General features: G+C 40.3%; 1 protein-coding gene across 3 annotated transcripts in view; it reads right to left on the reverse strand.

The window, feature by feature from the left end:
* The window catches only part of prex1 (phosphatidylinositol-3,4,5-trisphosphate-dependent Rac exchange factor 1), a 99,966-nt gene that overhangs the window by 50,825 nt on the left and 25,040 nt on the right, over positions 1-24,101 (reverse strand). For all 3 annotated transcript variants that reach the window (XM_036127003.1, XM_036126904.1, XM_036126948.1), the window contains exons 4-9: positions 17,377-17,481; positions 13,318-13,419; positions 12,851-13,012; positions 8,305-8,438; positions 7,880-7,995; positions 4,754-4,903 (exon numbers count right to left, since the gene is read on the reverse strand). In XM_036127003.1, coding sequence (XP_035982896.1) covers positions 4,754-4,903; positions 7,880-7,995; positions 8,305-8,438; positions 12,851-13,012; positions 13,318-13,419; positions 17,377-17,481 — 769 coding nt within the window. The remainder of the gene's footprint in view (positions 1-4,753; positions 4,904-7,879; positions 7,996-8,304; positions 8,439-12,850; positions 13,013-13,317; positions 13,420-17,376; positions 17,482-24,101) is intronic.

The raw sequence follows: 24,101 nt of genomic DNA on the forward strand, positions 1-24,101 counted from the left end.
AGTGTGAGGACTAAGGCCAATCCAACAGGTTTCGTCACATTTACAATCAGCCGAGTGGGACTCTGCTGGGGGATAGAGTCGGTGTAAAATCTGGGAAAGGAAATGAACGAGCAAACACATTTCCAGCCAAGAATAATTCAGCAGATCCAGATAGTCAAATTGATTTCCATGCTATAGAAATGTATTAAAGCAAAGAGGCAAAACACACATCACTGTGCTGTTGGAGGACACAACCAGGCCTTTGGCTGAGCCATCTGGTTGTGTTCGGCCCTTGACAGAAACAAAGCAGTTGCAACTTGGAAACACCACAAGCTCCAGTCTCTTGAGATGGGTGAAGTTCAGGAGGACATGATGATTTTGATCTGGTTTCAGTCTTGATTAGTTAGCCATTATTCCTGCACTGTGTAGCGGAGCCCGAGAGGGCCCTTTGTAATTCTGGCTGCACCCGTTACACCACTGTAGTGTTTGAGCTGCTTAACTACGGTGGGATTTGATGAACTTCTGAACTAGACTCAGAGACTTTATGATTCAAGCAACTGAACTCCATTTCACTATGAGTCTCTAATCTGCTTAAGTCCTCTGAGCGGCATATCAAGCTTTTAAACCAGAGATCAAAGTACTCCTTTTTACAACTCGTAATAGGCTTGATAAAGTTCATGATATAGTACCTTTCGTTTGAAAAGTTGGTTAAAAAAAACAAAACATTCTTGTCATGTAGTCAATATCTTTGTACACAATGAGACACCCACTGAATCTTTGGGCTGTGAAAACAAAGAGTTGATTTTATGGAAAAGGAAATTATGAATACTTTTATCCCAATTACAGCTATTTCTCAGTTACTCAATAAAACTAATGTTTTTGTGCTAAAGAAACTAGTATTTTAAGAAAAATTCTAATTTTTTTGTGATTGCACAACATGTAAAAAATGTACAGTTGTGACAATGATGATGCACCATATGTAAGAAATTGAAAAAATATGTAAAAAATGTACAGTAGTGACAATGATGATAAAACTGCAATGATGACATCACCATTAAGTTTCCTGACTTTTCTCTTTGACCATTGCATAGCGTTGTAGCACCTCATTCACTAAAAAAACATACATCACGTGTAGTAATAGATGCAAAAGGCAGTTCAAGTCTATTAAACTGGCCAAATATATAATTAATATCCATTCGGAGCATGAAGCTTATTCAACTTTAGCATATCCATACAAAGTTTAAAAATTAGCTCAGAAAGAAAGCCATTTAGGAAAACGTATTTCCTAAGATGAACTTTGCTTTTATTTATACAAGCTTCCACTTAAACAGGTGGCAATAACAGAACAGTCATGGATTTAAAAAAAAAAAAAAACTTACACCGTTTTATCATTTCAAGGTTTTACCCACTGTCTAAAGACTAAATGTGGTACCAATGCTTATCGCTATAAAAGATATTAAGGAGAGTTTGAAAATGTAAGCTAAGAAAGGTTAATAAAATGGTAAAAACCTGCTTTAATGTAGAGTTGCTTCCCAATGACGCTTCTCTATCGCATATTCACACCTCTGCACCTTAATATGTATAATTAATGTTTACAAGAGAAAGCCTGGTTAAGTTACGGTTACAAGAAAATGAATTAATGAGTGCACGACTCAACAGTAATTCAGGTCTTTCACGTTTTCTCTCTTAAAGATTAATACATTTATTTTATATTAAATGGAAGTCCTGAAGGCAAAAAAAATAATTTCTTAGACCAGTATTGAGTTGTGGAGAACACGCTAATATGTTGAACTAAAATCTTTGTTATAAAAAAGACATTTCTTTTTCAATAGGGTCTAATTTCTGCTAATACTTTGTCCAACAACCTGGAGGAAATTATATACAGATATCCAGTCACACAAACGGGGAAAGAGCAGCAACTTGGTGCTACTGAAGAGAAAATATCAAAGATATGTTTACAAATTTTTTGCTGAGACGTTTCAATATAAGCAGAAAGGCAAAGTTTCAACCCAGGCGAAAGTTAGAAAATAATTTTTAACACTGTTACTTATAGCTCTCAGAAAGAAAATGACAATTTGCAAAAACCTGTATTGTCAAGTGAAAGTTTCACACACACCTCTAATAAATGTCGGTGGAAATTAATAAGTTAACTACGTACCTAAAACAATTTGAGAGCTGAAAGTTGAGTGATGGGGGGGAAGGTTTGAACAATTCAAAGGAAGGAGGATGAAACATTAAATGCAATATGTTACGCAGCCTTTTATCGACACCAATTTTCCCTTTGAGTTTTTAGGGATCTCCAGTGCCCCACTGATGGAGGTGGGGTTATATTACATTTGGCAGCAGCTGGAGTAGACTTAAACAATAAGTGTCATTGAACAACAGACGGGGCCTCTCCTGCTGCTCCAGCTGTCAGAGCTCGTCTTAAGGTGCCCCTCATCTTCCTGTGCTGTCTGGCACAACATAAAGACCATAACACTTTAACTGAGCCATGTGTTGTTCCAAAACTTCCATACAAACTCTGATAAGACATAACACCCCCAAGCCGGCTACGCCTGAGCAATGAGAGACTTTGGCGAGCGCCATGAGATGAGCCCCATATGTCAAAAGACAGGAGACTAAGTGCTGCAATGTGTGGATAAAAAAGGTTCCCTGCAATCAGTCTTGATCTAAGAGGCAATAACGCATGCAGGGTAAAAGGTGGATAAACTCAACGCTTGGATTTACTGCAGAAAAACCTCATGTTGTTGATGTCTAGACTGGAGTACAGAGATAGGCAAGTACACTGAGCGTAATGTATATGGTAGAAAGTGTAACAGAGGAGGAGCAAGTGGAGAAACTTGGCTCTGTGACTGATCTGGCATCTGTTAGCCTCAGGTCAATTTCCGCCGGGGTGAAACTTAACACCACAAGCTGCAGAAAACTCCTTCCCTTTATCCTACTATGACCCCCTTTCTGCAGGATCAAAGGCTATTAACATCAAGCTCAGTGGAAAACTTTTATTGCACAAGATAGAAAAAAATAATGTCACCAATGCCAGCTTCAGCCCTAATGGTTCATTCTCAGCTAAACTGGGGGCAGAGCAGAGCAGAACCTTTTGCATTCATTGGTTCTGATGATCCGGTCTGGATTTTAGCATCAATGCTATCGGGTGGTCACAAATGTGGCCAAAGGCTTTCACACTGGCCAATGGACAGGACATAATAAAGACAGATGGCAAGTGCTGAACAGGTGGGAACTTAATTTAAGGTAAAAGATGGAAGTGTAAAGTTAAAAGAAAAAAAACAACCAAAGGAGAAACGAGGATATTGATTTTCATCACTAATCTCAAAACTGTAAAAACAGCTTACATTCAGCGTTAATGAGAGAAATGTATATTATGGTGGATTTTCTTCTTTCTTCTTTTGAAAAACTAATATGTGAACATCTGGGTGGACAGGTTTGGATTTAATTCAAAGTTTCTCTAATCCACACAGGGGGGAAAACTATACAGGTTCAAATGTAGACATACACAACCACCTATATTTAGGGTTATGTTATCCAGTTGTTATCAAAATCCATACAAACTAGACACTTTTTGTAGACATGAAGAAAGCCACTGGTAAAAAAAAAAAGGCAGAGTGATCGTCTTTCAAGGATAGCCCATACGTTTTCAATTGGACTAAAGTTAGGCCTTTGATAAGGCTATACCAGTTCTTGTGTATGTTTGAGATCATTGTTGTGTAGGAACATCCAACTATGTACAAGGATCAGCTGTCTGACCCAAACTGCGACCTCCGAGTCACAGAAATTGGTCATAATGGTCAGAAGCAAGCCAGGAACCACCACAGCTTAAGCTCATCATAAACTGGAAACTGTCTAAACCCCAGTTTCCTTGAAGTAAGACAAGAAGTACTGTTCAAAATTCAAAACCTTGAAAACCTTTTAGGTTCCTTTAAGTTCTGGAAAGAGACTAAACCAAAAATCTGTGAAGTAAAAAGCTGGGTCAAACACCAGAAATACACCAGGACTTTACTCGTGGCTACAAGAAGGCTTTGAACTTTTATGTTGGATTATCATTCTATCCGGGAAAAGAACAGTTCAAATGCATCATTAGCAGGCCTAGTGAATGATGTTGATGCCCATAATGAGTGTAGATGATGCTATTTCAAGCATTTGAGAAGGGTTTAGCGTCTCTGTTTGTAAAGAAGACGTGTCCGCTAAAAAGAAGAACAAAGATTAACCAAACTTCTTGACTCCTGTTTTAGACTTTTTGACTGATAAAACATATTTTTGTAGGAGACAAACAAAACTGAAGAAAGAAAATTTCTATTTTGTAAGCAATGGTAGGCTATTTGTTTAAGGGGGGCCATGGCTGTAGGACTCATGTAGGACTGTGTGAAAGTGTTTTAATTATAAAGATACAGGAAAGATTCAGGAAAAATAATAGCTTTACTATTTGCATTGATAAGTGTCCATTTAAGAGAGAAACAGAGAATCAATAGATGGACGTTGCATGCTTTTAAAAAGGTGAAGATCATGCATATGGAAATTAAAACACAAAAAAAACTTCCAATTCAGAAATAAGAGTATAAATAAAATCAGTTGGTGGAAAAGAGCAGGCGGCACCTCTACAATAAAACTGAATGATATAAATATTTAATCATACCTACAGGGTTCCTTTTAAAACCCCTTTGATGTCAAATTCTCTTTCCTGAGCCAAAGAACAAAAAAAAAAAGAGGAAATAAAAACCGAAGGTACCGTTAAAAACGGCCTTAAAAAAGCATTACTCACTCTCTCTCTGCTCCCGTTCTCTCAAGATGGCATCCAGCCACTTCTGCTTGTCCTCTGCATTTTTGGCCATGCAGACAAACCACTTGTTCTTAGCCGTGTTGTGAATCTTCCAGCCATTAGTTACTGTGTAATTGTTGCTGTGATAGTCCGCTAAAAAGTAAAAGAAGGAATGAATTTAAAACAAGTAGACGTGAACACGAAAAAGACTATGACTCAAGAGTTTTACAATAATTGTTGCGCGCAGGAAACGTACATTTTTTTAACTTTTGTACATTTTCTCATAGTCCAACCACAAACCTCAATGTACTTCATTGTGATCTTATAGATTAGACTAAGAAAATTAGGAGGAGCTACAAAGATCCACAGCTCAGGGGGAAGAATCAGCCAACATGACAACCATTAGTGGTGCCATGCAGAAATGTTGCCTTTATTAAAAAGAAGCAAGAAGAACATAATTGTTGAGAGAAAGCTATAAGAATCTATTTTTGCATCCTGACACGTTAAAACATGTAAATGAAGACGCTCTGGTCAGGGGAGACCAGAAGTGAACCATTGGTCTACAGGCAAAATGATGTTGTCTATGTGCGGCAGAAGACCGGCTCTGCACGTTGCTGAGAACACACCACCCTGGTGTGAAACACGGAGGTGGCAGCATCTTGCTGTGGGGATGCTTGTCTCCATCATGGGGCGACGGTGGCGCAGAGGTTAGGGAGTTCATCCTGCAATTGGTGGGTTCGATCCCCCGCTGTGACTGTCTCTGTCGTTGTGTCCTTGGGCAAGACACTTTACCCGCATTGCCTCTGTCAGTCTGCCCCAGGGCAGCTGTAGCTACTAACATAGCTCACCACCGTCAGGGTGTGAATGTGTGAATGACTGAACTGTAGTGTGAAGCGCTTTGGAGGTCGTCACACTAGTTAAAGCGCTATACAAGTACAAGCCAGTTACCATTCAAAGCAAAGTTGCTCAGAGCTGATGTAAAAAAAATGGATCCTGGCAGAAAACCTGCAAGAGGCTGCAGAAAACGTGAGAGTTAGGCGGATGATCAACTTCCAGCGTCAGTTTTAGAATGAAGCATGTTCATATGTTTGAGCGGCCCAATGAAGGGCCAAAACTAATCGCAAATATGTGTCAAGACCTGCCGATTGAAGTTCTCCCTCCAATGTGACTGAGCCGCAGCTATTTATCAAAGATCGACTGGCAAACATTTCAATTTTAGGTGTGTAACGGGGGTCCAGTCATGCTTTTAAATTAACGTGCAATTAAATTGCCGTGGACACCAAAGCAGATTTTATTTGTCAAAAAAAAAAACATTTTCCTTCCACTTCACCATTAAGTACTACTTGGTGTTGGTCCATAATATAAAATCCCAATCAAATACATTAAAGTCTGTGGTTATAACGTCACAGAAAGTGAATACATTTAAGTGGTTTTAATATTTTTGCAAGGCACTACAGAGGGATTATTTTTTTCTAGGGTGATAGTGAGCTGCAAAGCTAGGACAACAGATCTGTGCAATATCTAAAAAGAATCATATTTATAGGAAAAATAGCACCACATTAAACAATTATCTTTTTATTCTAAAACATGAGACGTAGTGAATGGCAGCTGGCTTTAGGGATTACCGTAGCAAACACCGCCTTCAGCTGTAAGTAAAGGAAATAATGTGACTAATCAAACTACGCTTCTTAAGAGCTTATTGGCATTAAACATAGCTCTGAAGAAGCATAAAGCCTCAGAGATGAACATGAATGACAATTAAAAAGATAAACAGACAGCAATAATAAGCAGTAAAGGACCATTCTTCCACTGACTCATCAGAATCTCGCCTCGTGCCGCTTTCTAATTCCATCATCCATTTAGCTGCAGGTGAGCGGCCTCTGAATAATGAATGGCCCCTGGTAATGGGCTGCATTAGTCTCGTGCTCAAAGGTCGTATAAATAGATTTCATACTTTGGGCCCTGCTGGGAGGACAAGAAACTGTGTCGAGACACACGCAGTAGGACTGTTTGATGTGCAAGAGAGAAAAAAAAAAATGGCTTTCCCTAAAAATCCTGGAAAAGTGCAGAAATCAGTACAGAGATCTGGCCAAGTCTAAATCTTGTTGTCCAAGTTCTTTTTCTCACCTTTCTGTTCTTTTCTCTTCATTTTCTAAGGCAATAGTTGCCCTTATTTAAACGTAGATTGACAGGAAATAGAGTTGAGAGAGAGGAGGAAGGTCCACGGGTCAGGATTCGGACAAAGGGCGGCCACGTTGAGGACCGAGGCCTCCGTATGTGGGTCGCGCCCACTACCCCTGTGCCCCAACCGTGCCTATCATTCATGTTTCACAATTTTCACACTCCGTGATCAGATAATCTGCAAGTAGGACCCCTGGACCCTGCAAGTAAGGCTTGTTTTTCTTTGTGGTTTCCCTTTCAGTAACCAAAATGTGACAGCCAGCAGCCAACATGAAGACAAAAAAAAAAAAAAAAAAAAAAAACAGTCACGTGAACTTGCAGAAATGTACTGCCTGCGACAGAGAAAGAGATAGATTTAAAAAAAAAAAAGAGGAAACATGTGAGAGGAAGATAAAGTGTTTCTACACCAGAGGACAAAACTGCACCAACCCCTGCAAACCACAATAACAAAACAGCTAGAGAAGAGCGCACAACGTCTAGCCCACCGACGAGCTGCAGACCTTTGACATATTATTTCGAACTGAGCCAGAGCACATGAAGTTTATCACCTGGTAATAGGGTTTGCATTTCAGATATGCAACAATTCATCGACCCCCTTCGCTCAGTAGCTGACATCAAAAGGTGCACAAGGCTGCAAGCTACATCCTGTTCAAGAGTAGGTGCAAGTATGGTACTCCACCCAAACTGTCAACAAGTCCCTGATTCAAATCAAACCAGTGGGCTAAAAACTGAATGGTTGCATGAAGCAAGACGGAAAATAAGAAGGGGAGAGCACTGTGTGGAACTGCAGGGTTTTCTTTCTACCTACAAACGTAGAAATTCATTGATTAATGTGTATTCCAGTGGAAATGAGCATAAACTCTAGACAGATGGTTGAACACATCTTTATAACATGCACAGATACGCAAACATTCTCCAAGGCTAATACTCTGCTGAGCAAACACGAACCTGTTCCATCTTCCACATTTTCCACCTCCATCACCTCTGTGTTGATCCGACCTCTGAACACATAGAGAGGCCCGTTGATGGACTTGGTCCTCTTTGTGGACTTCTTCCCAGATACCCTTGGAAAGGGGACAACACCGCGGTTACACTCAGGAGGAATAAACATCTGCCCATGCCAGTGCCGTGCGGTACGAAAACAACTCACTACGCTACCCCATCAAATACAAACATTCATGCAGCTGCAGGGATAGGGAGCTTCATGTGCAAGGAGGTGTGCTTACGTTGATTGCATAGTAAATAGCGAATCTGCATTACCGGGAACTTGGACATCTGCAATGGCTTTTTTTTTTTCCCCCACATCTGGTCAGGTCTGAATACTTTCTTGTTTTCTTTCATTAGCGCACGTGAACTGTTTCTGAATGCCTCACCTGGACTTCCTTTTGCAGTAAACCAAAAGGTTGTCAAAGAGAAAGAAGACGCGCTCCTGGATGTTGCCCGCCGAGATTTTGAGAAGATTTCCGTGGAGGAGCAGCTCCGTGCAGATATCCGTGAGGTTGGTTCCCTGCGGGAATAAAACAAACAAAAGGGCAGTTTTGAAATGGAAAGCTGGATCCACACAATAAACTTCCCTGTCAGCGGCCACGGCTTATTTTTCCCAGCACGCACAACATCGCCGTGTGTATCCAAACCTGGAGAGTTCACGGCCTCGACAGAACAATATGAAAATTGAACTTTGACACGGAGAGCAACTTGTTTTCATTCGGTTGTCAATGATAGGAAAGGCTGAACACAGCTGTCATCGCACAACCCCATCTTTTGGGTTTGCAGATAAAACCAAAATATTAACCGTTCTATTTTAGGACGTGCATTCTTGGTAGTATAAAAAAAATAAATCAGAGTTGAAATCAAATTCTAACGAGCAGGGTGATTGCAGCAGAGGAGCAAAGCTCTACCAAAACGGTCCATTTTGAGCTCAGAGCCTTGCAAAAGTAGTCATAGCCCTTGAACTTTATGATTTTTTATCACATTAGAAAAACAAACTTAATGTTGCTGTCAACTTTGACCAGCTTCCCTGTCCTTGCTGGAGAAAAACAGCTCACAACGTAATGCAACCAGCACCATGTCTCAAAGTAGTGAGGGTGTTAGGGTTGATTTTTTTTTTTTGTCCCCCAACACGGCCTCATGGTGCAGCACACCAGGTTTATGTCCGTCTCATCTGACTAGAGAAGCTTTTTCAAAGTTTGCCATGTTTCCTATTTGGATTCTGGCAAATTATAGATCGCTGGCTGCATCTTTGCTCCCTGTGCCAGACCTGTCAGATTAGGTAGTTGACTATTTGTTGGTAGGTTTGCAGCTGTGCCATACTCACTCTATTTTCACAAGATGGAATAAAGAGGGCTCTATGGCCTTTCCAAAGCTGTTTTATATTTGAACAGCCCTTTAAACCTCTCCACAACTTTATTCCTGACCTCCCTGCTTGGTTCATGGTCTTGATGATGCTGTTGCTGTCACCAATGTTCACTAACAAACCTCATAAATGTCATAAAGGCCTTCATAGAACAGCTGTATTAAGACTCAATTACACATTATTTATCAATTAGGCGACCGCTGTAGGTAACTGGTTGCACTCGATGTTATATAGGGGTATCAGAGTAAAAGGAGCTGAGTGCAAATCCACGGCACACTCTTTAGGTTGATGTGTGTAAAAATATCCACTTCACGAAAACTACAGGTGAATTCTAGGTCGGTCCCTCTGACGGCAAAGTGGGCTAAGTCAGGACTGACTTGCTTAAAAGGTGAATTTTGGGTTAAATGCTTTGTACTTCTGTCTTGCCAAAGGAAATGCAAGAAGTGTTGCCAAAGCCTCTCAGTCAGCAGGAACCTACGTTTCTATCTAAATACGCTGCAGCCTTGCAATTTCACAGAATATGATTGAATCTCAGATAGAAGCCTTTTCTCATAACCTATCGAACAAACCACAACCTGTTAAGACAGTCTGTTGAAGGGAGCCCAGCAGCATGTTACAATTATCACACCCAGATTAGATGACTGGTGAGAGATCGCCGTTAAGCAGATTTCAACATGAAATCATTTGCATAAAGTTTATGAAAGGGTAACTTAGAAAAACATAACCTTGATGAAAGGCCTAAACTGACTCCCTCAATTAGGATTCCTGAGGTTGTTGACTTCTAGCTTGCCGTCTGACCATAGCCTGCTGTCTAATCAGCTGTTTAATAAAGCGGTTGAACGGTAAAAAAAAACAAAAAACATTTACTGTAATTGAAGGGACAATTATTTTTAGAAAGCCATTTTCAGCGTTTTCACATTTTCAGCTTGGGACTGGAAATGGATTTCACACATGAAAACACGAGCAGCCGTTCATTAACATGTTCCCTCCAAAGTTGTGAATAACAAAACTTCTTAAGCAGTCAATGAAAACCAGAGCACACATAAAGGGGCACGCACACGAACCCAAACTGCCAACTAAACGTGTCAGCACAAGGCTACAAATAAATTAAACAATAAAGCTAAAAGAAAAGACACTACTCATTGTTAAATGGTTCATCCCCACCCCCCCTCCAAATCATCTGGAACTAAATGCCTGCATGTGTGGACTCTGGAGCACACCATCATCCCACCACCACACCCAGTTCTGGACTCCTTTCTGACACGGGGTCCCACCAAGGACTGCTGCCAGGATTCAACCCCCTAGCCTTGTCACCCAAGTCCAGCAAGATCTACTCTGAAGCCTCCATTATCATAATTGTATTAGATTGGTATCTAACATAGATTTTGATACAGATTTTAGCTTTCTAAGCATTTATTTAAAGAAAAAATATCTCCCTTATTTTCTTTCATGTTAAGGTCAGCACCAAGCTGGCTGGAGAAGGGGCTCCCATGTCAGAAAATCTATTCAAATTCAGGTCAGCACCACAAAGCTAATGTCAAGACAGCAATGTGGTGGTATGCATGTGTCTTGCTCAGAAGAATCTATGTCTTGCATTCTGCAGACACACCTTTGGTTAGGACTATTGAAATGTATGTGGTCGGGTCTAAAGCTGCAAAATGTGCCTGTGGAGGTTGCATGTGTGTTCATGCACAGTGTACACAAGGGCCAGTAATGCATCTGGGTCTGATTCGGCACTACTGGCGGCCTCCTCCATTAGGACTGGAGGTCATCAGCCTCTGAGAGCGGCTGCAGAGGGGAAAGAAGAGCGAGACTAATGCAGTTAGGTTAGAGACTTGATGTGGGGGGGTAGCAGGGTTGGAATAAAGTGCCTGTCCAAGGTTTTCCTTTGTTGTTGAACAGAAAACAAAGTCTGAACATTTGGAGTTTATTTCAGGCTCTTTGCTGCACAAACCCGACACAAGTTCAAGGCAGCTCGCTGCTTCAGAAGCGTTTAGGGTTCATATACAGCACTAGCTCTTCAAAAAAAAAAAAAAAAATGGACTGAACTTATATAGCGCTTTTCCAGTCATGTTGACCACCCAAAGCGCTGTACACTATAGCCACATTCACCCAGTCGCTCTCACTAACGCACACACATTTATACACCGAGACGCAGCTCGGTAGGCAACTTGGGGTTAAGTGCCTTGCCCAGGGGCACATCGACATGTGGCAGGGGGAAGCTGGAATCGAACTCACAACCCTCAGATTGCCAGACGACTACTCAACCCACCAAGCCACAGTCGCCCAATAAAACTGATATCTCTGAATTAAAAGGCTAGTTTAGCAGAAAGGAGTAGCTATAAATTATATAAATTGAGATGCGCACAGAAACCGGTTGGTGACCAAACTTGACCTATTATCAACTTAACTATTCTTATTCACATAGACACATGTCTGCACCTCCTTTAGGCTGCAGGAGAACGCAATCCTTAAAGCAGATAACAGGAAGGCTGAACTATATAATATCTATACATTATCCTTTAGAGCTTTTGACGTCTGTCTGTCATAGATTGTGAAATTGTTGGAGCCTTTTAAAGTCAGCATCTACATTCTTAAAGAAACAAACATGGAGGATGCTGTTTTAGTGTTGCTGGCTGTGGTAACCAAACTAATCACCAATGAGTTTCTAAAGGCGTTAAAATGTCCACTCTGCCTCTTCTTCGTATATTCAATGAGTAAAACCCTGTTTTACAGCAACTGCTTTATTACAAACTGTGGGATGGTGCCTCTGCCCCTAAATAAATAATTTCTGAATGCTCAGAGCAGGAATCCTGGAAAACATCTTCTCGACTTTGCTCTTGTATCTTCTTCTAGTACAGTTCCCAAAGATAAATCTGAATTGGGTAAAACTGCAAGGACCACTTATGCCAAGCATGGCCTTTAACTTTCAGTTTATGAAAATTAAATAGACGCTTAGTGATTATTTTTTCTGTTTGAGCTTTATTATCAGAGTCAGAGGAAGGGGGGCAGGGGTTCAGTCTGGTGAGCGAAGGGATGATCAAATGAGGCCCTTCCGTGCAAAGGTGGCACATATAAATCTCCTCAGACACGTGAGACTTGGGTTCTGCTTCTTAGGTCTCTTTTGATTGGGCAGCGAGTCTGTTGGAATCTCCCCTCAGCACCCTGTGTAGGTGGATTGTCCCCACTGGTGCCCACTAAGACAAGGGCTCTGTTGTGGTGGGTGAGGGAGGCGTGAAAAATGCACCGGACCCATCACTCGTTTCTTTGGCCCCGTCTGTGGCCCCAGCTCTAAAAGCAGTGGTTTGGCTGCATAACTATACAGCTGTAGAGGAGAGTTGTGGTAGTTTAGGTCTTTCTAAACAAATTTTAGCCTCCGTGGTGGTTTCATTAAAAGGGATCTCTCCTTTCAGTTTCCAGGGACTAATACATGCCTTGCATTTATGACCCGCTAATACTGTAAATCTGCAATTTGGAAGATCCCTTTTCAGATTCCCTTCTAGTCAGCACGTTACATTCTCGTCGTCACAGCTCATCAGGGTGACTATCGCCGCACTTGTTCTCACCTCCCAGCCTTCAATGTGGGACTGCAGCTGTTCGAGAGCCTCCAGTTTCTCCATCTGCCTCTTGGTCTCGTTGATGTTGGAGCAGACGGCCTTCATGCCCTGCAGAGCCTCCTCCACGGCAGGATAATCCGAGTGCTTCTTAGGTGTCCTTTTAAGTAGTTCCTATATTATGGAAAGAGGAAGTTCATAGAATGAAACTGCAGCATTTCCAAACGTGGGCAAGCCAAAAACAACGCTCTTAATGGAGAGGGTGTTTGGGTGCATGACCTTTACCAGCTTGAGGTCTGAAACTACCACCTACACTGTCGATAGATGTGTGCCTGTCTAACAGAGTTTATGAATGAGTCACGGGCAGAACTCAAACATACTCGTTCGGTTTTCAGACCGTCTGGACTGGCCGCAACATAACAAACACAGCTAGTGTTCACACTGTCCCTGTAACATGACTGCGGCGGCAGAGACGGTACCTTCAGCAGCAGAGGGTACTTGCAGATCCTCTGAATGGGACTAAGAAGGTAACCCTCCAGGGGGACGTCTGTGCTCTTCTTTCCTCCAAGCAGCATGCAGTGCTTCACAGCAAAACACAAGCAGAATGCATTACAAACGACGTTTGTGAATTTGCATTGACGCTCTAACATAATCGTACGATGTAAATGGACCAAAGAAGGGAGAGAAGAAGAGTGACAGTGAAGCCAGCTCTATACAAAGGATGTTAACTTCTTGGTTGGTTCCTTCCTGTATCCCTCTGTGCCATGGACGGGGAAGTTAATGGTGGAGGAAAATGTAAGATTATTGGTAAAGAGTCAATCGCCTTGCAAACATCCTCATAAAGACCAGCTGTACTCGATGTCTGTGTGTGTGTGTGTGTGTGTGTGGAGGGAGGAGTGGAGGCTGCAAGTCAATGACTCAATGGGCTCTGCTGGGTTTCCTTACATCTGTAACCTTTTAACCAAATCAGTCTGTATAATTTGATAGAACTGACATTGTAATGTGCCTTGAGATGACATGTTGTGAATTTTAATAAACTGAATTGAAATGTATTGATCCTGAGAATAAAGTTTGACTTCATTTCTATTAGCTACTTTGGTAACTGGTTACACTTTATTTAGGGGTATCAGAGTAAAGGCGAGTGTGAATTAAAAACATATGATCCTCTTCCTTCCACTTGACAATTATGTGCTACTTTGTTTTGGTCGGTCGCATAAGATCCCGACATGCATTGCATTGAGCTTCGTGATTAGAATATGACCAAAAGGGACAACCTTTAAGATGTATGCATACTGTCGTTTAATCACGACAAAGGCGCACAGATTTTTGGAAATTTCCATCTCTTTCCGATGAAATGAGATACAGAACTCTGCAAAAGTTTTAAACCATCCTTATTCTCTGTATACTATCCTTTAGAAAGGCTTTCATAGTCGACTCTCAGAACTTCAGAAAACCTGATATACAGAAAATAGGGATAACGCAAGACTCAAAACACCCTTATCCGAAACAGTTTCAGTGTGTTAAAAGATTCTGTCTTTGCTGCTGGATGCACTTTGAAGTTCTCATCAGTCAGCAAGTTTTAATTAGCTGTAGTTGTCAAATGTAATTAGCTGCCGTTATGATTTAATTGGCCGTAGACGTCATTTTCATCAATCTGTTGTGCAGCCTGTCTTTTAAAAGGTCAATGTCTTTGAGCAGAGACTGGGTTTTAAATATGTTTATAAGGACATTGTCTTATGAGACATGATCTTCACACTTAGAAGGTGAAATGTGATTTTAGAACAATTGTTTTCCTCCTTTAAAAGCCAGAAAAGGGGGACCTCTCTGTCATCCCACCAAAACTATGGAACAAATTGCCTTTACATATCAGGTTGACTTACTCTTTGTTTTTAAATCTTCTTTAAATAAACTTTTTTCTCCCTCTAGCTTTTGGCCTAGTTGGAATGTTGGCTTTAGCAGTTTTCTTGCTAGTTTTAATGCTCTCTATTGTACTTGTTTTATTGAGGGTTTACTTCTTTTCTTTCTGCTAACATTAATTAGCTAGTGTTAGCATGGTTAGCAGAAGCAAGACATGAAGATTGTAGCTCCATGGGCTGCCAAAATATCTGCAGCCCTCCAGAAAACTGGACACTGCAGCATCTGGAACGTCACATATGAGTGAGGCAAATGGAAGTCTGGTCTGGGATTTTACAGCATTTTAATGCAACAGAATTTTAAGGCATATACGCACATGGCATTGATCTTCATTGAGTAATTGGACTAGGACCCAGTTTCAGTAAAATCATTTTCTTAAGCCAGAAACTAAGCTTCGACGATTAAAACAAACACTATTGGTTTGATTGGACAATTGACCCTACTATTGGCCCCACCACTATTGTCACATCAACATTGACAAAAGCTGTACAGATCATTATGTCCATCTTAAAACTCCCGAAAACCTCGACTTTCGTCAAAAATTATTAAACACCTTTTAACAAAACTGCGACTGAGTAACCTCTGAAATGTAGCCACATCCCCAGAATCAACAGAAATTTCTGCTTCCAGAGAAGATGATGAACAGCAGCATGGTTATGGCACTGGTTTCACTTTGGTTTGTATTTAGATGGAACGCAGCCTGTTAGTACATGCATAACATGATGCTTGTGGAATGAGAAGGGAGATTAAAAAGCCACCATGCAGATAAACCAGAGAAGTGCCCTTCAGTAGCAAGAAAGGCTGGAGATCATTTGAGGCATTATGATCACAAGCCAATACCTTTCAAGTCTTAGCAGAGCTGTGCGTGCGTGTGTGCGTATGTGTGTGTGCTGGTGGGGGAAGGGAAAAACTAATTGAAAGAAGAAAAAAAAAAACATTATAGTTTGTTTTACTTGCATAGTATTTTTTCTTTGTACCACTTTTGCTCCTAGCTCATTTTACCCACTTCTTTTTCCTTCTCATCTTCTTTGTATTTGTAATCCACCAGCCTAAAGCCAGAAGTTGCTCCACTCATCCCTCTGACCTAATTTTGTTTCAGCTTTACTTCTATCACAGCTCACAATGGAATTAGTTCGTTATTTTGATGTACAATTTCAGAGACTCACATCAGAGTGAAAACGATTGGCAAGAAATGTCAGAGAAAAATCCAAGTCTGGACAAAAACGACTAATGAAAAAGAGCCACGGATGAAAAATTTTTTGGTGGCTGGTAAAAGTTCAAATGTTTAACTTATTACTAGTTATACTACTCAGATCCCGGACCATTCATCATACAGTTTGTCCTATTTCTTGGATTCAGTTTCATTACTATATGGCAGGATTCTGCAACAAAAAGCACAGGATTATATCCAGTGTTAACACTGTGTAGATCTGATAAGTGTTTTGATACACAGCCAGATGTTGAGTAGTCATTTTATTTTGGAAGCATCTGTATCACAATGAACCCGACCAGTTCACAGCTGCAAATCTGGGCCCAAGAGGAGCTAAAAGCTAACGGATGCAACAACAGTGTTTCCAGTCCCCAGGATGGGGATAATGTCATGGACACAACCCAGACTGTGACAAACAGGGGGGCCTCAGATCTCATCGCCTATCCAGAAAAGGCTGCCAACAGTCCACAGCTGGCTGAGCCGAGGATGATTTCACTACTTGGGACCCCCTGCTCAAGGGCCCCGGCACCATTTTGAGTTCATTGTCGGATACCCAAAGGTTTGGGTGTCAAAACATGGAAGCAGCTGGCAGCGGAAACACTACAAGTGTAACAATACACAAAAGTAACCTTGATGGCAGTTGCATCCTGTCCAGGCAGGAAGAACCTCCTGACCTTGTTATGGTTTCTGGCCTTTATTCAAGTGTTAACATGGAAATGGAGGTGACATGAATGGGGAAAACGGAGCAGAACCATTGAAAGAAGCCAGAATATAAAGCAAATGTAGGTCAAAGAAAAACAGCAGTAAAATATACAGTAATGAAAGAAAAAAAACATTTGAGTATACCAATTTATATACCTATAATGAAATGACCAGAAGAGTTAATAAGTAATTCAGTGATTACAAAAGTATTCACATCCTTTAAATATTGTTTTATATTCTCTGGAGTTGCAACCACAAATCTCAATGTATCCTAATAGTATTCATATGTGATAGACTTCCAAAAAGTAGTGTGAGTAATGATGGTAGGTTTTCTCATTTCTTTTTTTTTTTTACTTTTTTAAGACCTGAAAAGTGTGACATAAACCTATCCTCACCCTAGTTGGGACATACTCTTTAAATTTTAGGATGAACAGTGATCTATGAGATGCTTGGAGGTTGCAGTAATGTTTTACAACCTAGCCCTACTTTAAACATCGACACAACTGTGTTCCTTGGTCTTCATGATGGTATTTGTTAGCTAATGGTGTCAGAGTTCCTAACAGACCAGCTGCACAACGGGAACCTTTACTCATGTGCTTCTCAACTTCATTGCTTGCACTGGACAAAAAAGGAAGAAAAAAAAAACACATATGCAACAAAGGGCCATCAGTCTATCTTAGAATGAAAAAGAGATGAAGTGGTACTGTCTTACCAGTAGAAAGGTCCTTATGTTGGGAATCTTGTTTAGCTCCATTAGAAGCCGCAGAGCCTTCTCGTGGTTGCTGCAGTACTCGCCGTACACTGAGAAACTCTGCCTCTGAAAAAGCAGAAAAAAAAACATTTTAGACCTGCATCCCAGGGACTTTATTTATATATATTTTTTTTTAATAAGAGCAGATTAGTGTGCAGGTTTGCAACTCAAAAGAATCTGCTGTAACACGTCTGCAAGAGCCATTTTAAAACTCTAAATATGAAAAGTGTACATTTATACTCAGCCCCCTCCGTCAGCCATGTTTTTCAACAATTACAGCTGCAAGTCTTTCAAGGGATGTGTCTATCTCTTCTGTCAGATTGGCTGGATAGCATGTCTTGACAGTAATTTTCAAGTTTTCTCCCAAAGTTTCTTACTTACATTTATGCCTGCACTATGACTAGGCCATTCTAACAATTAAAAGTGGTTTGATCTAAAGCCTTTCAGTCTAGCTCTAGCTGTATGTTTAGGGTTTTTGCCTTGTTGGAAAGGTAAAATTACTGAGCTGTAACAGTTTAGAGATTTTAAAACACTGAAGTTCTCATCTTTGTTTTATTGAATCTAACTCCTGGAAGTGTACAACCAAGCATCTGAGTATGTTTCAGGACAAAATGTTGCTGAGAAACTTACACTTACATACTTACACAGTCTTAGTGCAAGTCATGCATTCATGCATGTGTACAAGATGTGGCTTGATAGACGCAACCCAAAATGTACTGTTGTGGTTTTTTTGATTAACTTATTAACAGGGAACTTTCTTTTGAGAAAAACATGGTCAGATTTGACTTAGACTGGAATTGATATTAAATTTATCAAATTCAACATCAGGTAAAGTGGAACTTCAGTTCAGCTTGTGTCCACTGTGGTGCTGCCTTGTTGCTGTTACATATATTTATGCATAGAGGCCAAAATGAATTGTCTAAGCTTGTATAATATCATCTTGACACTATCTGTGCTTTCACAAGATACGTGTGCCAAACCCAGCTGAGGCTCTCAGTGCTGTTTTGGACTGGAATCTCCTGCCAGACATGGACATACCTGTGTCATAAACACTGTTCGCATTTAAGCGTACAAAAGTAATTTGTCTCATGTTGTGAATACGATTGCCTGGAAAATGAGCAGTCTAGTTTGTTTGACTTTCCATCTGCATTAAGCTTTAATGAGATACATTTGACAATGTGAATGAAAAGTCCAGGGAATTTGCATTTCCTGCATATGCAAAAAGTCCACAAACAGAAGCCCTTTACCGTGACAATATACCAATCTTTGCACTGGAGACAGTTTGACTCTGACTTTTGGCCGTCAAGTTGAACCCCTCTGGCCACAGTACTGCAGTTGGAGCTGAAAGTGGCAGCCGAGCATCTGCAGTTTTGGATTTCACTTACAAGGCTGTTTCAGATGACAGTTTCAGTTTCTAGATGTCAAGATTAAGACCCACTCTGCACATGGTTTCACATCCTAGTAGTTACCTATAGTTAAGACTGGATAATGGGCTTTAACAAGCAACAGGCTGTATGTTCAGCTTCAGCTGGAAGACTGTGTTTATGCTGTTTCCTATACGGTGCAGCGTGAATAATACATTTGAAGCTACACCATGTTTTCACAAGCTCAGGTGTTGCATTTCGCCTTGTAACCAAATCTAAATGCCAGCCCGACAAAAGGTTCTGCATCAGTTGCTATTTTGTTGCTTTTTTGCACAGCATGATGCATCACCCAACATAAGAATGAGGAAGTCTTGGGATGCTGTTTATTCATTTCCACTATGACGTACACTAAACAGAAAAGGAGAAGTGGAAGAACGGACGTCTATGAATGTTGGTGCAAAAAGTTTCAAGTTTCAGGGGAGCCTGTATTTCTACACCTTGCATGATCAAGAAAGCGTTGCCAAAGCCTGTGCTGGTACGAAACCAGTAAATTCCTGAATGCAAAGGCACCAAAATAGTAGTTTCAAGCTTTCAAAAGGTAGCTATTAGTGGCAAAAATGTTATCCCCTGTTTAGATTATCCACTGCCCTCACAACACATGTGATCACAAAACCCATAATTGAATATTGCATTAGTTACTTACGTCTGAAGTGAGTATTCCACCTCTCAAGATGTTTGTAATATACACAGTGCCTTGCAAAACTATTCAAATTCCTTTAAGTATGTCACATTTTGGTGACATGTCACAACATGGTGATGGCATGTTTAGGGTGATTTCCAGTGTTTGCACATACAGTGTTTTGCATGCAAGCCAAAAAGTTCTATTTCAGTCTCGTCTGACCACATCTTCCACGTGTTTTCTGTGTCCCCTACATGGCTTGTGGCACAGCAGAGGGGACTGCTCATGGCTTTCTTCTTGCCACTCTTCCGCAAAGCCCAGACTTAAGGAGCACACAATTAATAGCTGTCCTGTCAACGGATTCCTCCACCTGAGCTGCAGATCTCTGCCGATCCTCCAGAGTTACTAAAGGCCTCTTGGCTACTTCTATGATTAATGCTCTCCTCACCTGGCGTGACCTGTGCATTGGGAAACCTAACACTACTCTAAACTTCTACAAAGCTTCCTTCCTGACTTGTCTGCTTTGATCCTTGGTCTTCATGAGGCTGTTTGTTCCCTTATGTTCCCTAATGAATCTCTGAGGCCTTCACAGTTGGATTTATGCAGAGATTAAATTACACACAGGTGGACAGATAAGGTGACTTCTACACATGGTTGGTTGAACTTTTAGATTTTTTTAAATGTTAAAAACATAAAAACAATGTATAATTTTCTGTCCACTTTACAATTATGCAGGACTTTGTTTTGGTCCAACAACCTTCACCATTTCTGCCTTGGGTCAAGCCAGATACTTGTCCAGAGCCACAAAGTTACACTACCCATAGAAAAAGCACAGTGTATCACAATGTATCAGTTAGCTTTATATTCAAAACAATAACTCAGTTTCTTATTAGTTTGTCCAAAGTTATTAGGAGCCGCTATGGAGGCCATTAACAGCCACACATGGCTCCAGTTGCCCTGGTATATCACAAAAATTCTCAGGGAAAAAAATAATTCATAAAAGTTGGTGGTTGTTACGTGAAAAAAATAACATTTTATTGCACGGGACTGTAATTTATTTGCTGAACCAGCAGTAACCATTTCAACGCTTAATCATCATTTACAACTGGGCCTTTGCACTTACAAAAACAGCAGCACCTCAGTTTGTGTAGCCATGAAAAGGTATTTCCTTACCATGGGTTGCCACAACTACACAGTCAATTCAGGCCCCCTTAAAGGAGCTTATTTGTAAGACGGGTCGATAAACTGGATGTTTTATTTCCGCAGTTATTCCTGCACTTCAAGACCTCTGTGAGAGACGTCATTTGTTCCAAGAATAGCTCAAAGGCTGTGGTTGTTCCTTTGATAAACAAATGTGTATTTAAATTCTTAGTCACTGGAATGTTATTCTGGAGTCAGATGGGAGCGCAGGATCACACACAGGGAAACACGTCAAGTCAGAGGATATTAGGGTTTATTTACTTCAGAGAATTTGGAAAATGCATAATGACATGACTACTGCCTTGAGCAAATTTACCATATATAGCTGTCCCAAAAGAGAGCAAATACCGATAAACCCCAAAATCTCTTTAACATGAGTCACCTTTTTCATCATTGCGGTATTCTATAATGCATCAAATATTGTAAGCTTTAAAAGGTGGCTTACTAAGAATTGTGTTTCCATTGCTTCTGGACAAAACTCAAGCGCTAAAAAAAAAAAAAATCCTGCTGTTTTTTTGGTAGTAAGTAAATGTTATGTTGATGTCTGGAAAATTAATCCTTCATTTTACCTCACAATTATTACGTCACAATCGGTGGGCACTGCCCCTCACCTAGCAAATAACAACAATTTAACACAACTTGTTTAATCTTAAATTGAAGTTAGAATTATTATTGGAATAAATCACATAACTTGACACTGGCATTAATGCATGCCAAAAAAATTGCGTATAATTCCCTTACACTTAATTACAGCCAACAAGACACCGACAACTAGCGGTTAGCATGATTCTAATCTGCCCTGAAAATCCTATAGGGACAATAGCGCTAGCAGCGTCTTATTTTTTTCTCAGATTCTTCTGATGTAAAACAACCAAAATGCCACCTGGAAGTATCTTCAACACACTTTATAAAAACAACACAGATGAAAGTGGGAGTGTAAACATTGAGTTGGGGGGAGGGGGGGGGGGTAGTGGCCAACTAAAGCTTAGTTGCATAACAATGACCTAAAAACAGCTCCTTCAGAAAAGCGCTCAAAATAGGTCAAACTGAAGAGGTGAAATCTCGATATCCAAGAATGAGTTTGTGCAGAAAAATGTTATGAATGAATATAGCCCATTTACTAAGTGTTTAAAAAGAAACCATGTCACCTTTAAAGGGACAGTGTGCAACTCATTTGGCTTTTACTTAGCAAAAGTATTCTTTTTATAAATACATATTAAATTAAAAATAAAATTTATTACATTAAAAATAAAAGCGTTCTCATAACTTAAAATTTGTAGTTTATAAATACATGGGGAGGCACCATGTTGCATCGCTATTTCTGATTTCTGAAGCCAAAAGGGGCCATACATGTTAGCGAGACGCGTTTTCCCCATCTGTCTCCTTTATGAAGACGCACTGTCGGTGGAGTAAGAGTATAAACAAGAGAGGACAACATAGCACATTCTATCCATACTCTTAGCCCAGCGAGAGGGAAGAGAAAGTAACCAAGAAAAGAAAAAGTAGTAACCGGGAAATTAAGGAGCCTATATCGCCGTAGCTATTATTACCAGGTAGAATGGAGATAATTCTGAGGGAGCCTGGACTCAGAACTGATACAGAGGACATCAGCTAAGTTGATGTAATATAACCGTGAAGTTTATTTTTGCCGTTATGTTAGAAACAGAGCAGTGTAGTCCAGCAACTACTCCGTCCTTCTGGCAGAGACGGGTCGTTTTATTCACCACTCTGTGCATACATACCACTCAAAAGGTATGTATGCACAATACACGGTGGGGTATGAGCCCATTCACTGTCTGTAGTACAGCAGCAAGACCGGCCGGTTGTCTTTACTCATGTTTATGGTCACTTATTTTAGAAAAAAACAAGGGGTCTTGATAATAGTGCCAATGACCACAGCTGTTAGCTATTAGAAGTAGCTAATACATAGAGGATATGTTCACATTATCACACTTCTTATACTCTGAGGCTTCTGTAGATGCTTTTACCAATAAATTGTTTGTAATTCATGTAGTGCACCACTCTCTAAGTGTATGTAAATACAGTCAAAGAAAAAGTATGATTCCTCCTAAATTGTGTTAAAATGGAAACTGGTCTTTTGTCATATTGACGACTGCCTTGTAAGTAAAATCAAATAAAAAAATGTTTCCTCCTCCTAAGCCACCTCAGCAGCATCTGACTTTAAACAGCAATGATTCTGCCCAGTTTTCTTCCCTCACTGAGGCGCTGTGGAACAATGCGAGAGGTTAATCAAATCCCAGTCACGGTGTTGACCTCTGGTGGAGGTCAAGGGCCACGGTTGGAGGGCAGCAGACGGGGCCGAGCGATTGGCCGAGAGGTGTCGGTGTTGAAGGAGACAAGGGTCATGGAAGTGTAATGGATATGCATGGACAAAGGTGCTGTGGGGAAAGCTCAAACTCTTAATGGAAAATCTCAAAATCTTGATGACGCTGTAAGTTGCAAAGCTACAAAAGTTGAAAATATTTCTTTAGCTGCAACAAGGAGAACATGCTAAAAGCAAAAAGATTTATATATCTCATCTGAAACCAGAAAAAAGACGAAAAAGTGAAAAAAAAAAATCTACTTCTGTCTTCTATGTAAATAATGTGACGGAGACGGATGATAAATACTGCATTTCGGGCTGGATTTCGGGCTTGAAAACCAACCATCATCTTAAAATCCTTTTTCTGGCAACACAAGTATGAAACAGGGACAAAGAAAACTTTAACTATCTGTTAAACTACGCACACTAGCTAATCGTTAGCTGATCATGATGCTAAAATTGGCATGTATTTCACAGCATCCCATCAATAAAAAATACATGGCTATATGAGGAACCTCTATTTTAAAAAGTTATAATAGAGTTTCCTGATAATGGTTTAACTGATAATTCTGGACCGAGCTGAGATTCTGTAAAGCACGGCTTAAGATATGTTAAGGCTTTATTATGCTTTCTGGGATTAGGACCACCCTCAAATTAGACAAACAAATGACAAGCCTGAATCCAATTATTTTACAATTCTTTCTATTCTTTGCAAATTCTTTCTAAACAGCTTATAGTCCATGAAAAATTAAATACATTTGCGAAAACAAAACATGGATTTGTTTGCTTCCCCCCCCCCCCCCCAAGTAGTAATAAAATCTCATTTTATGAACCCAACATAATTTAATAGTAATAATAATAATAATAGTTTTATCTTGTGACAGGGGTGTACCACTAAACATCTTCTTATGATCCTTTAACACTACCTCGCTTCAAACTCCTGAAATATTTATTTAGAATTGATGTGTTTAATAATGGCACAAAGGTAAAGATCCACTCTATTTCAGATAAAGTAAAATAATTTGACCTCCAGCTTTACCTTTCAGTCCCCCCCCCCCCCCCATTTCTATTTCCAATCTGAACGCATGTTGGGCTCCGTTAATCAATTCTGCTCCCTGAC

This window comes from Fundulus heteroclitus, chromosome 1, assembly GCF_011125445.2.
Source record: "Fundulus heteroclitus isolate FHET01 chromosome 1, MU-UCD_Fhet_4.1, whole genome shotgun sequence".
In the NCBI taxonomy this organism is placed as follows: Eukaryota; Metazoa; Chordata; class Actinopteri; order Cyprinodontiformes; family Fundulidae; genus Fundulus; species Fundulus heteroclitus.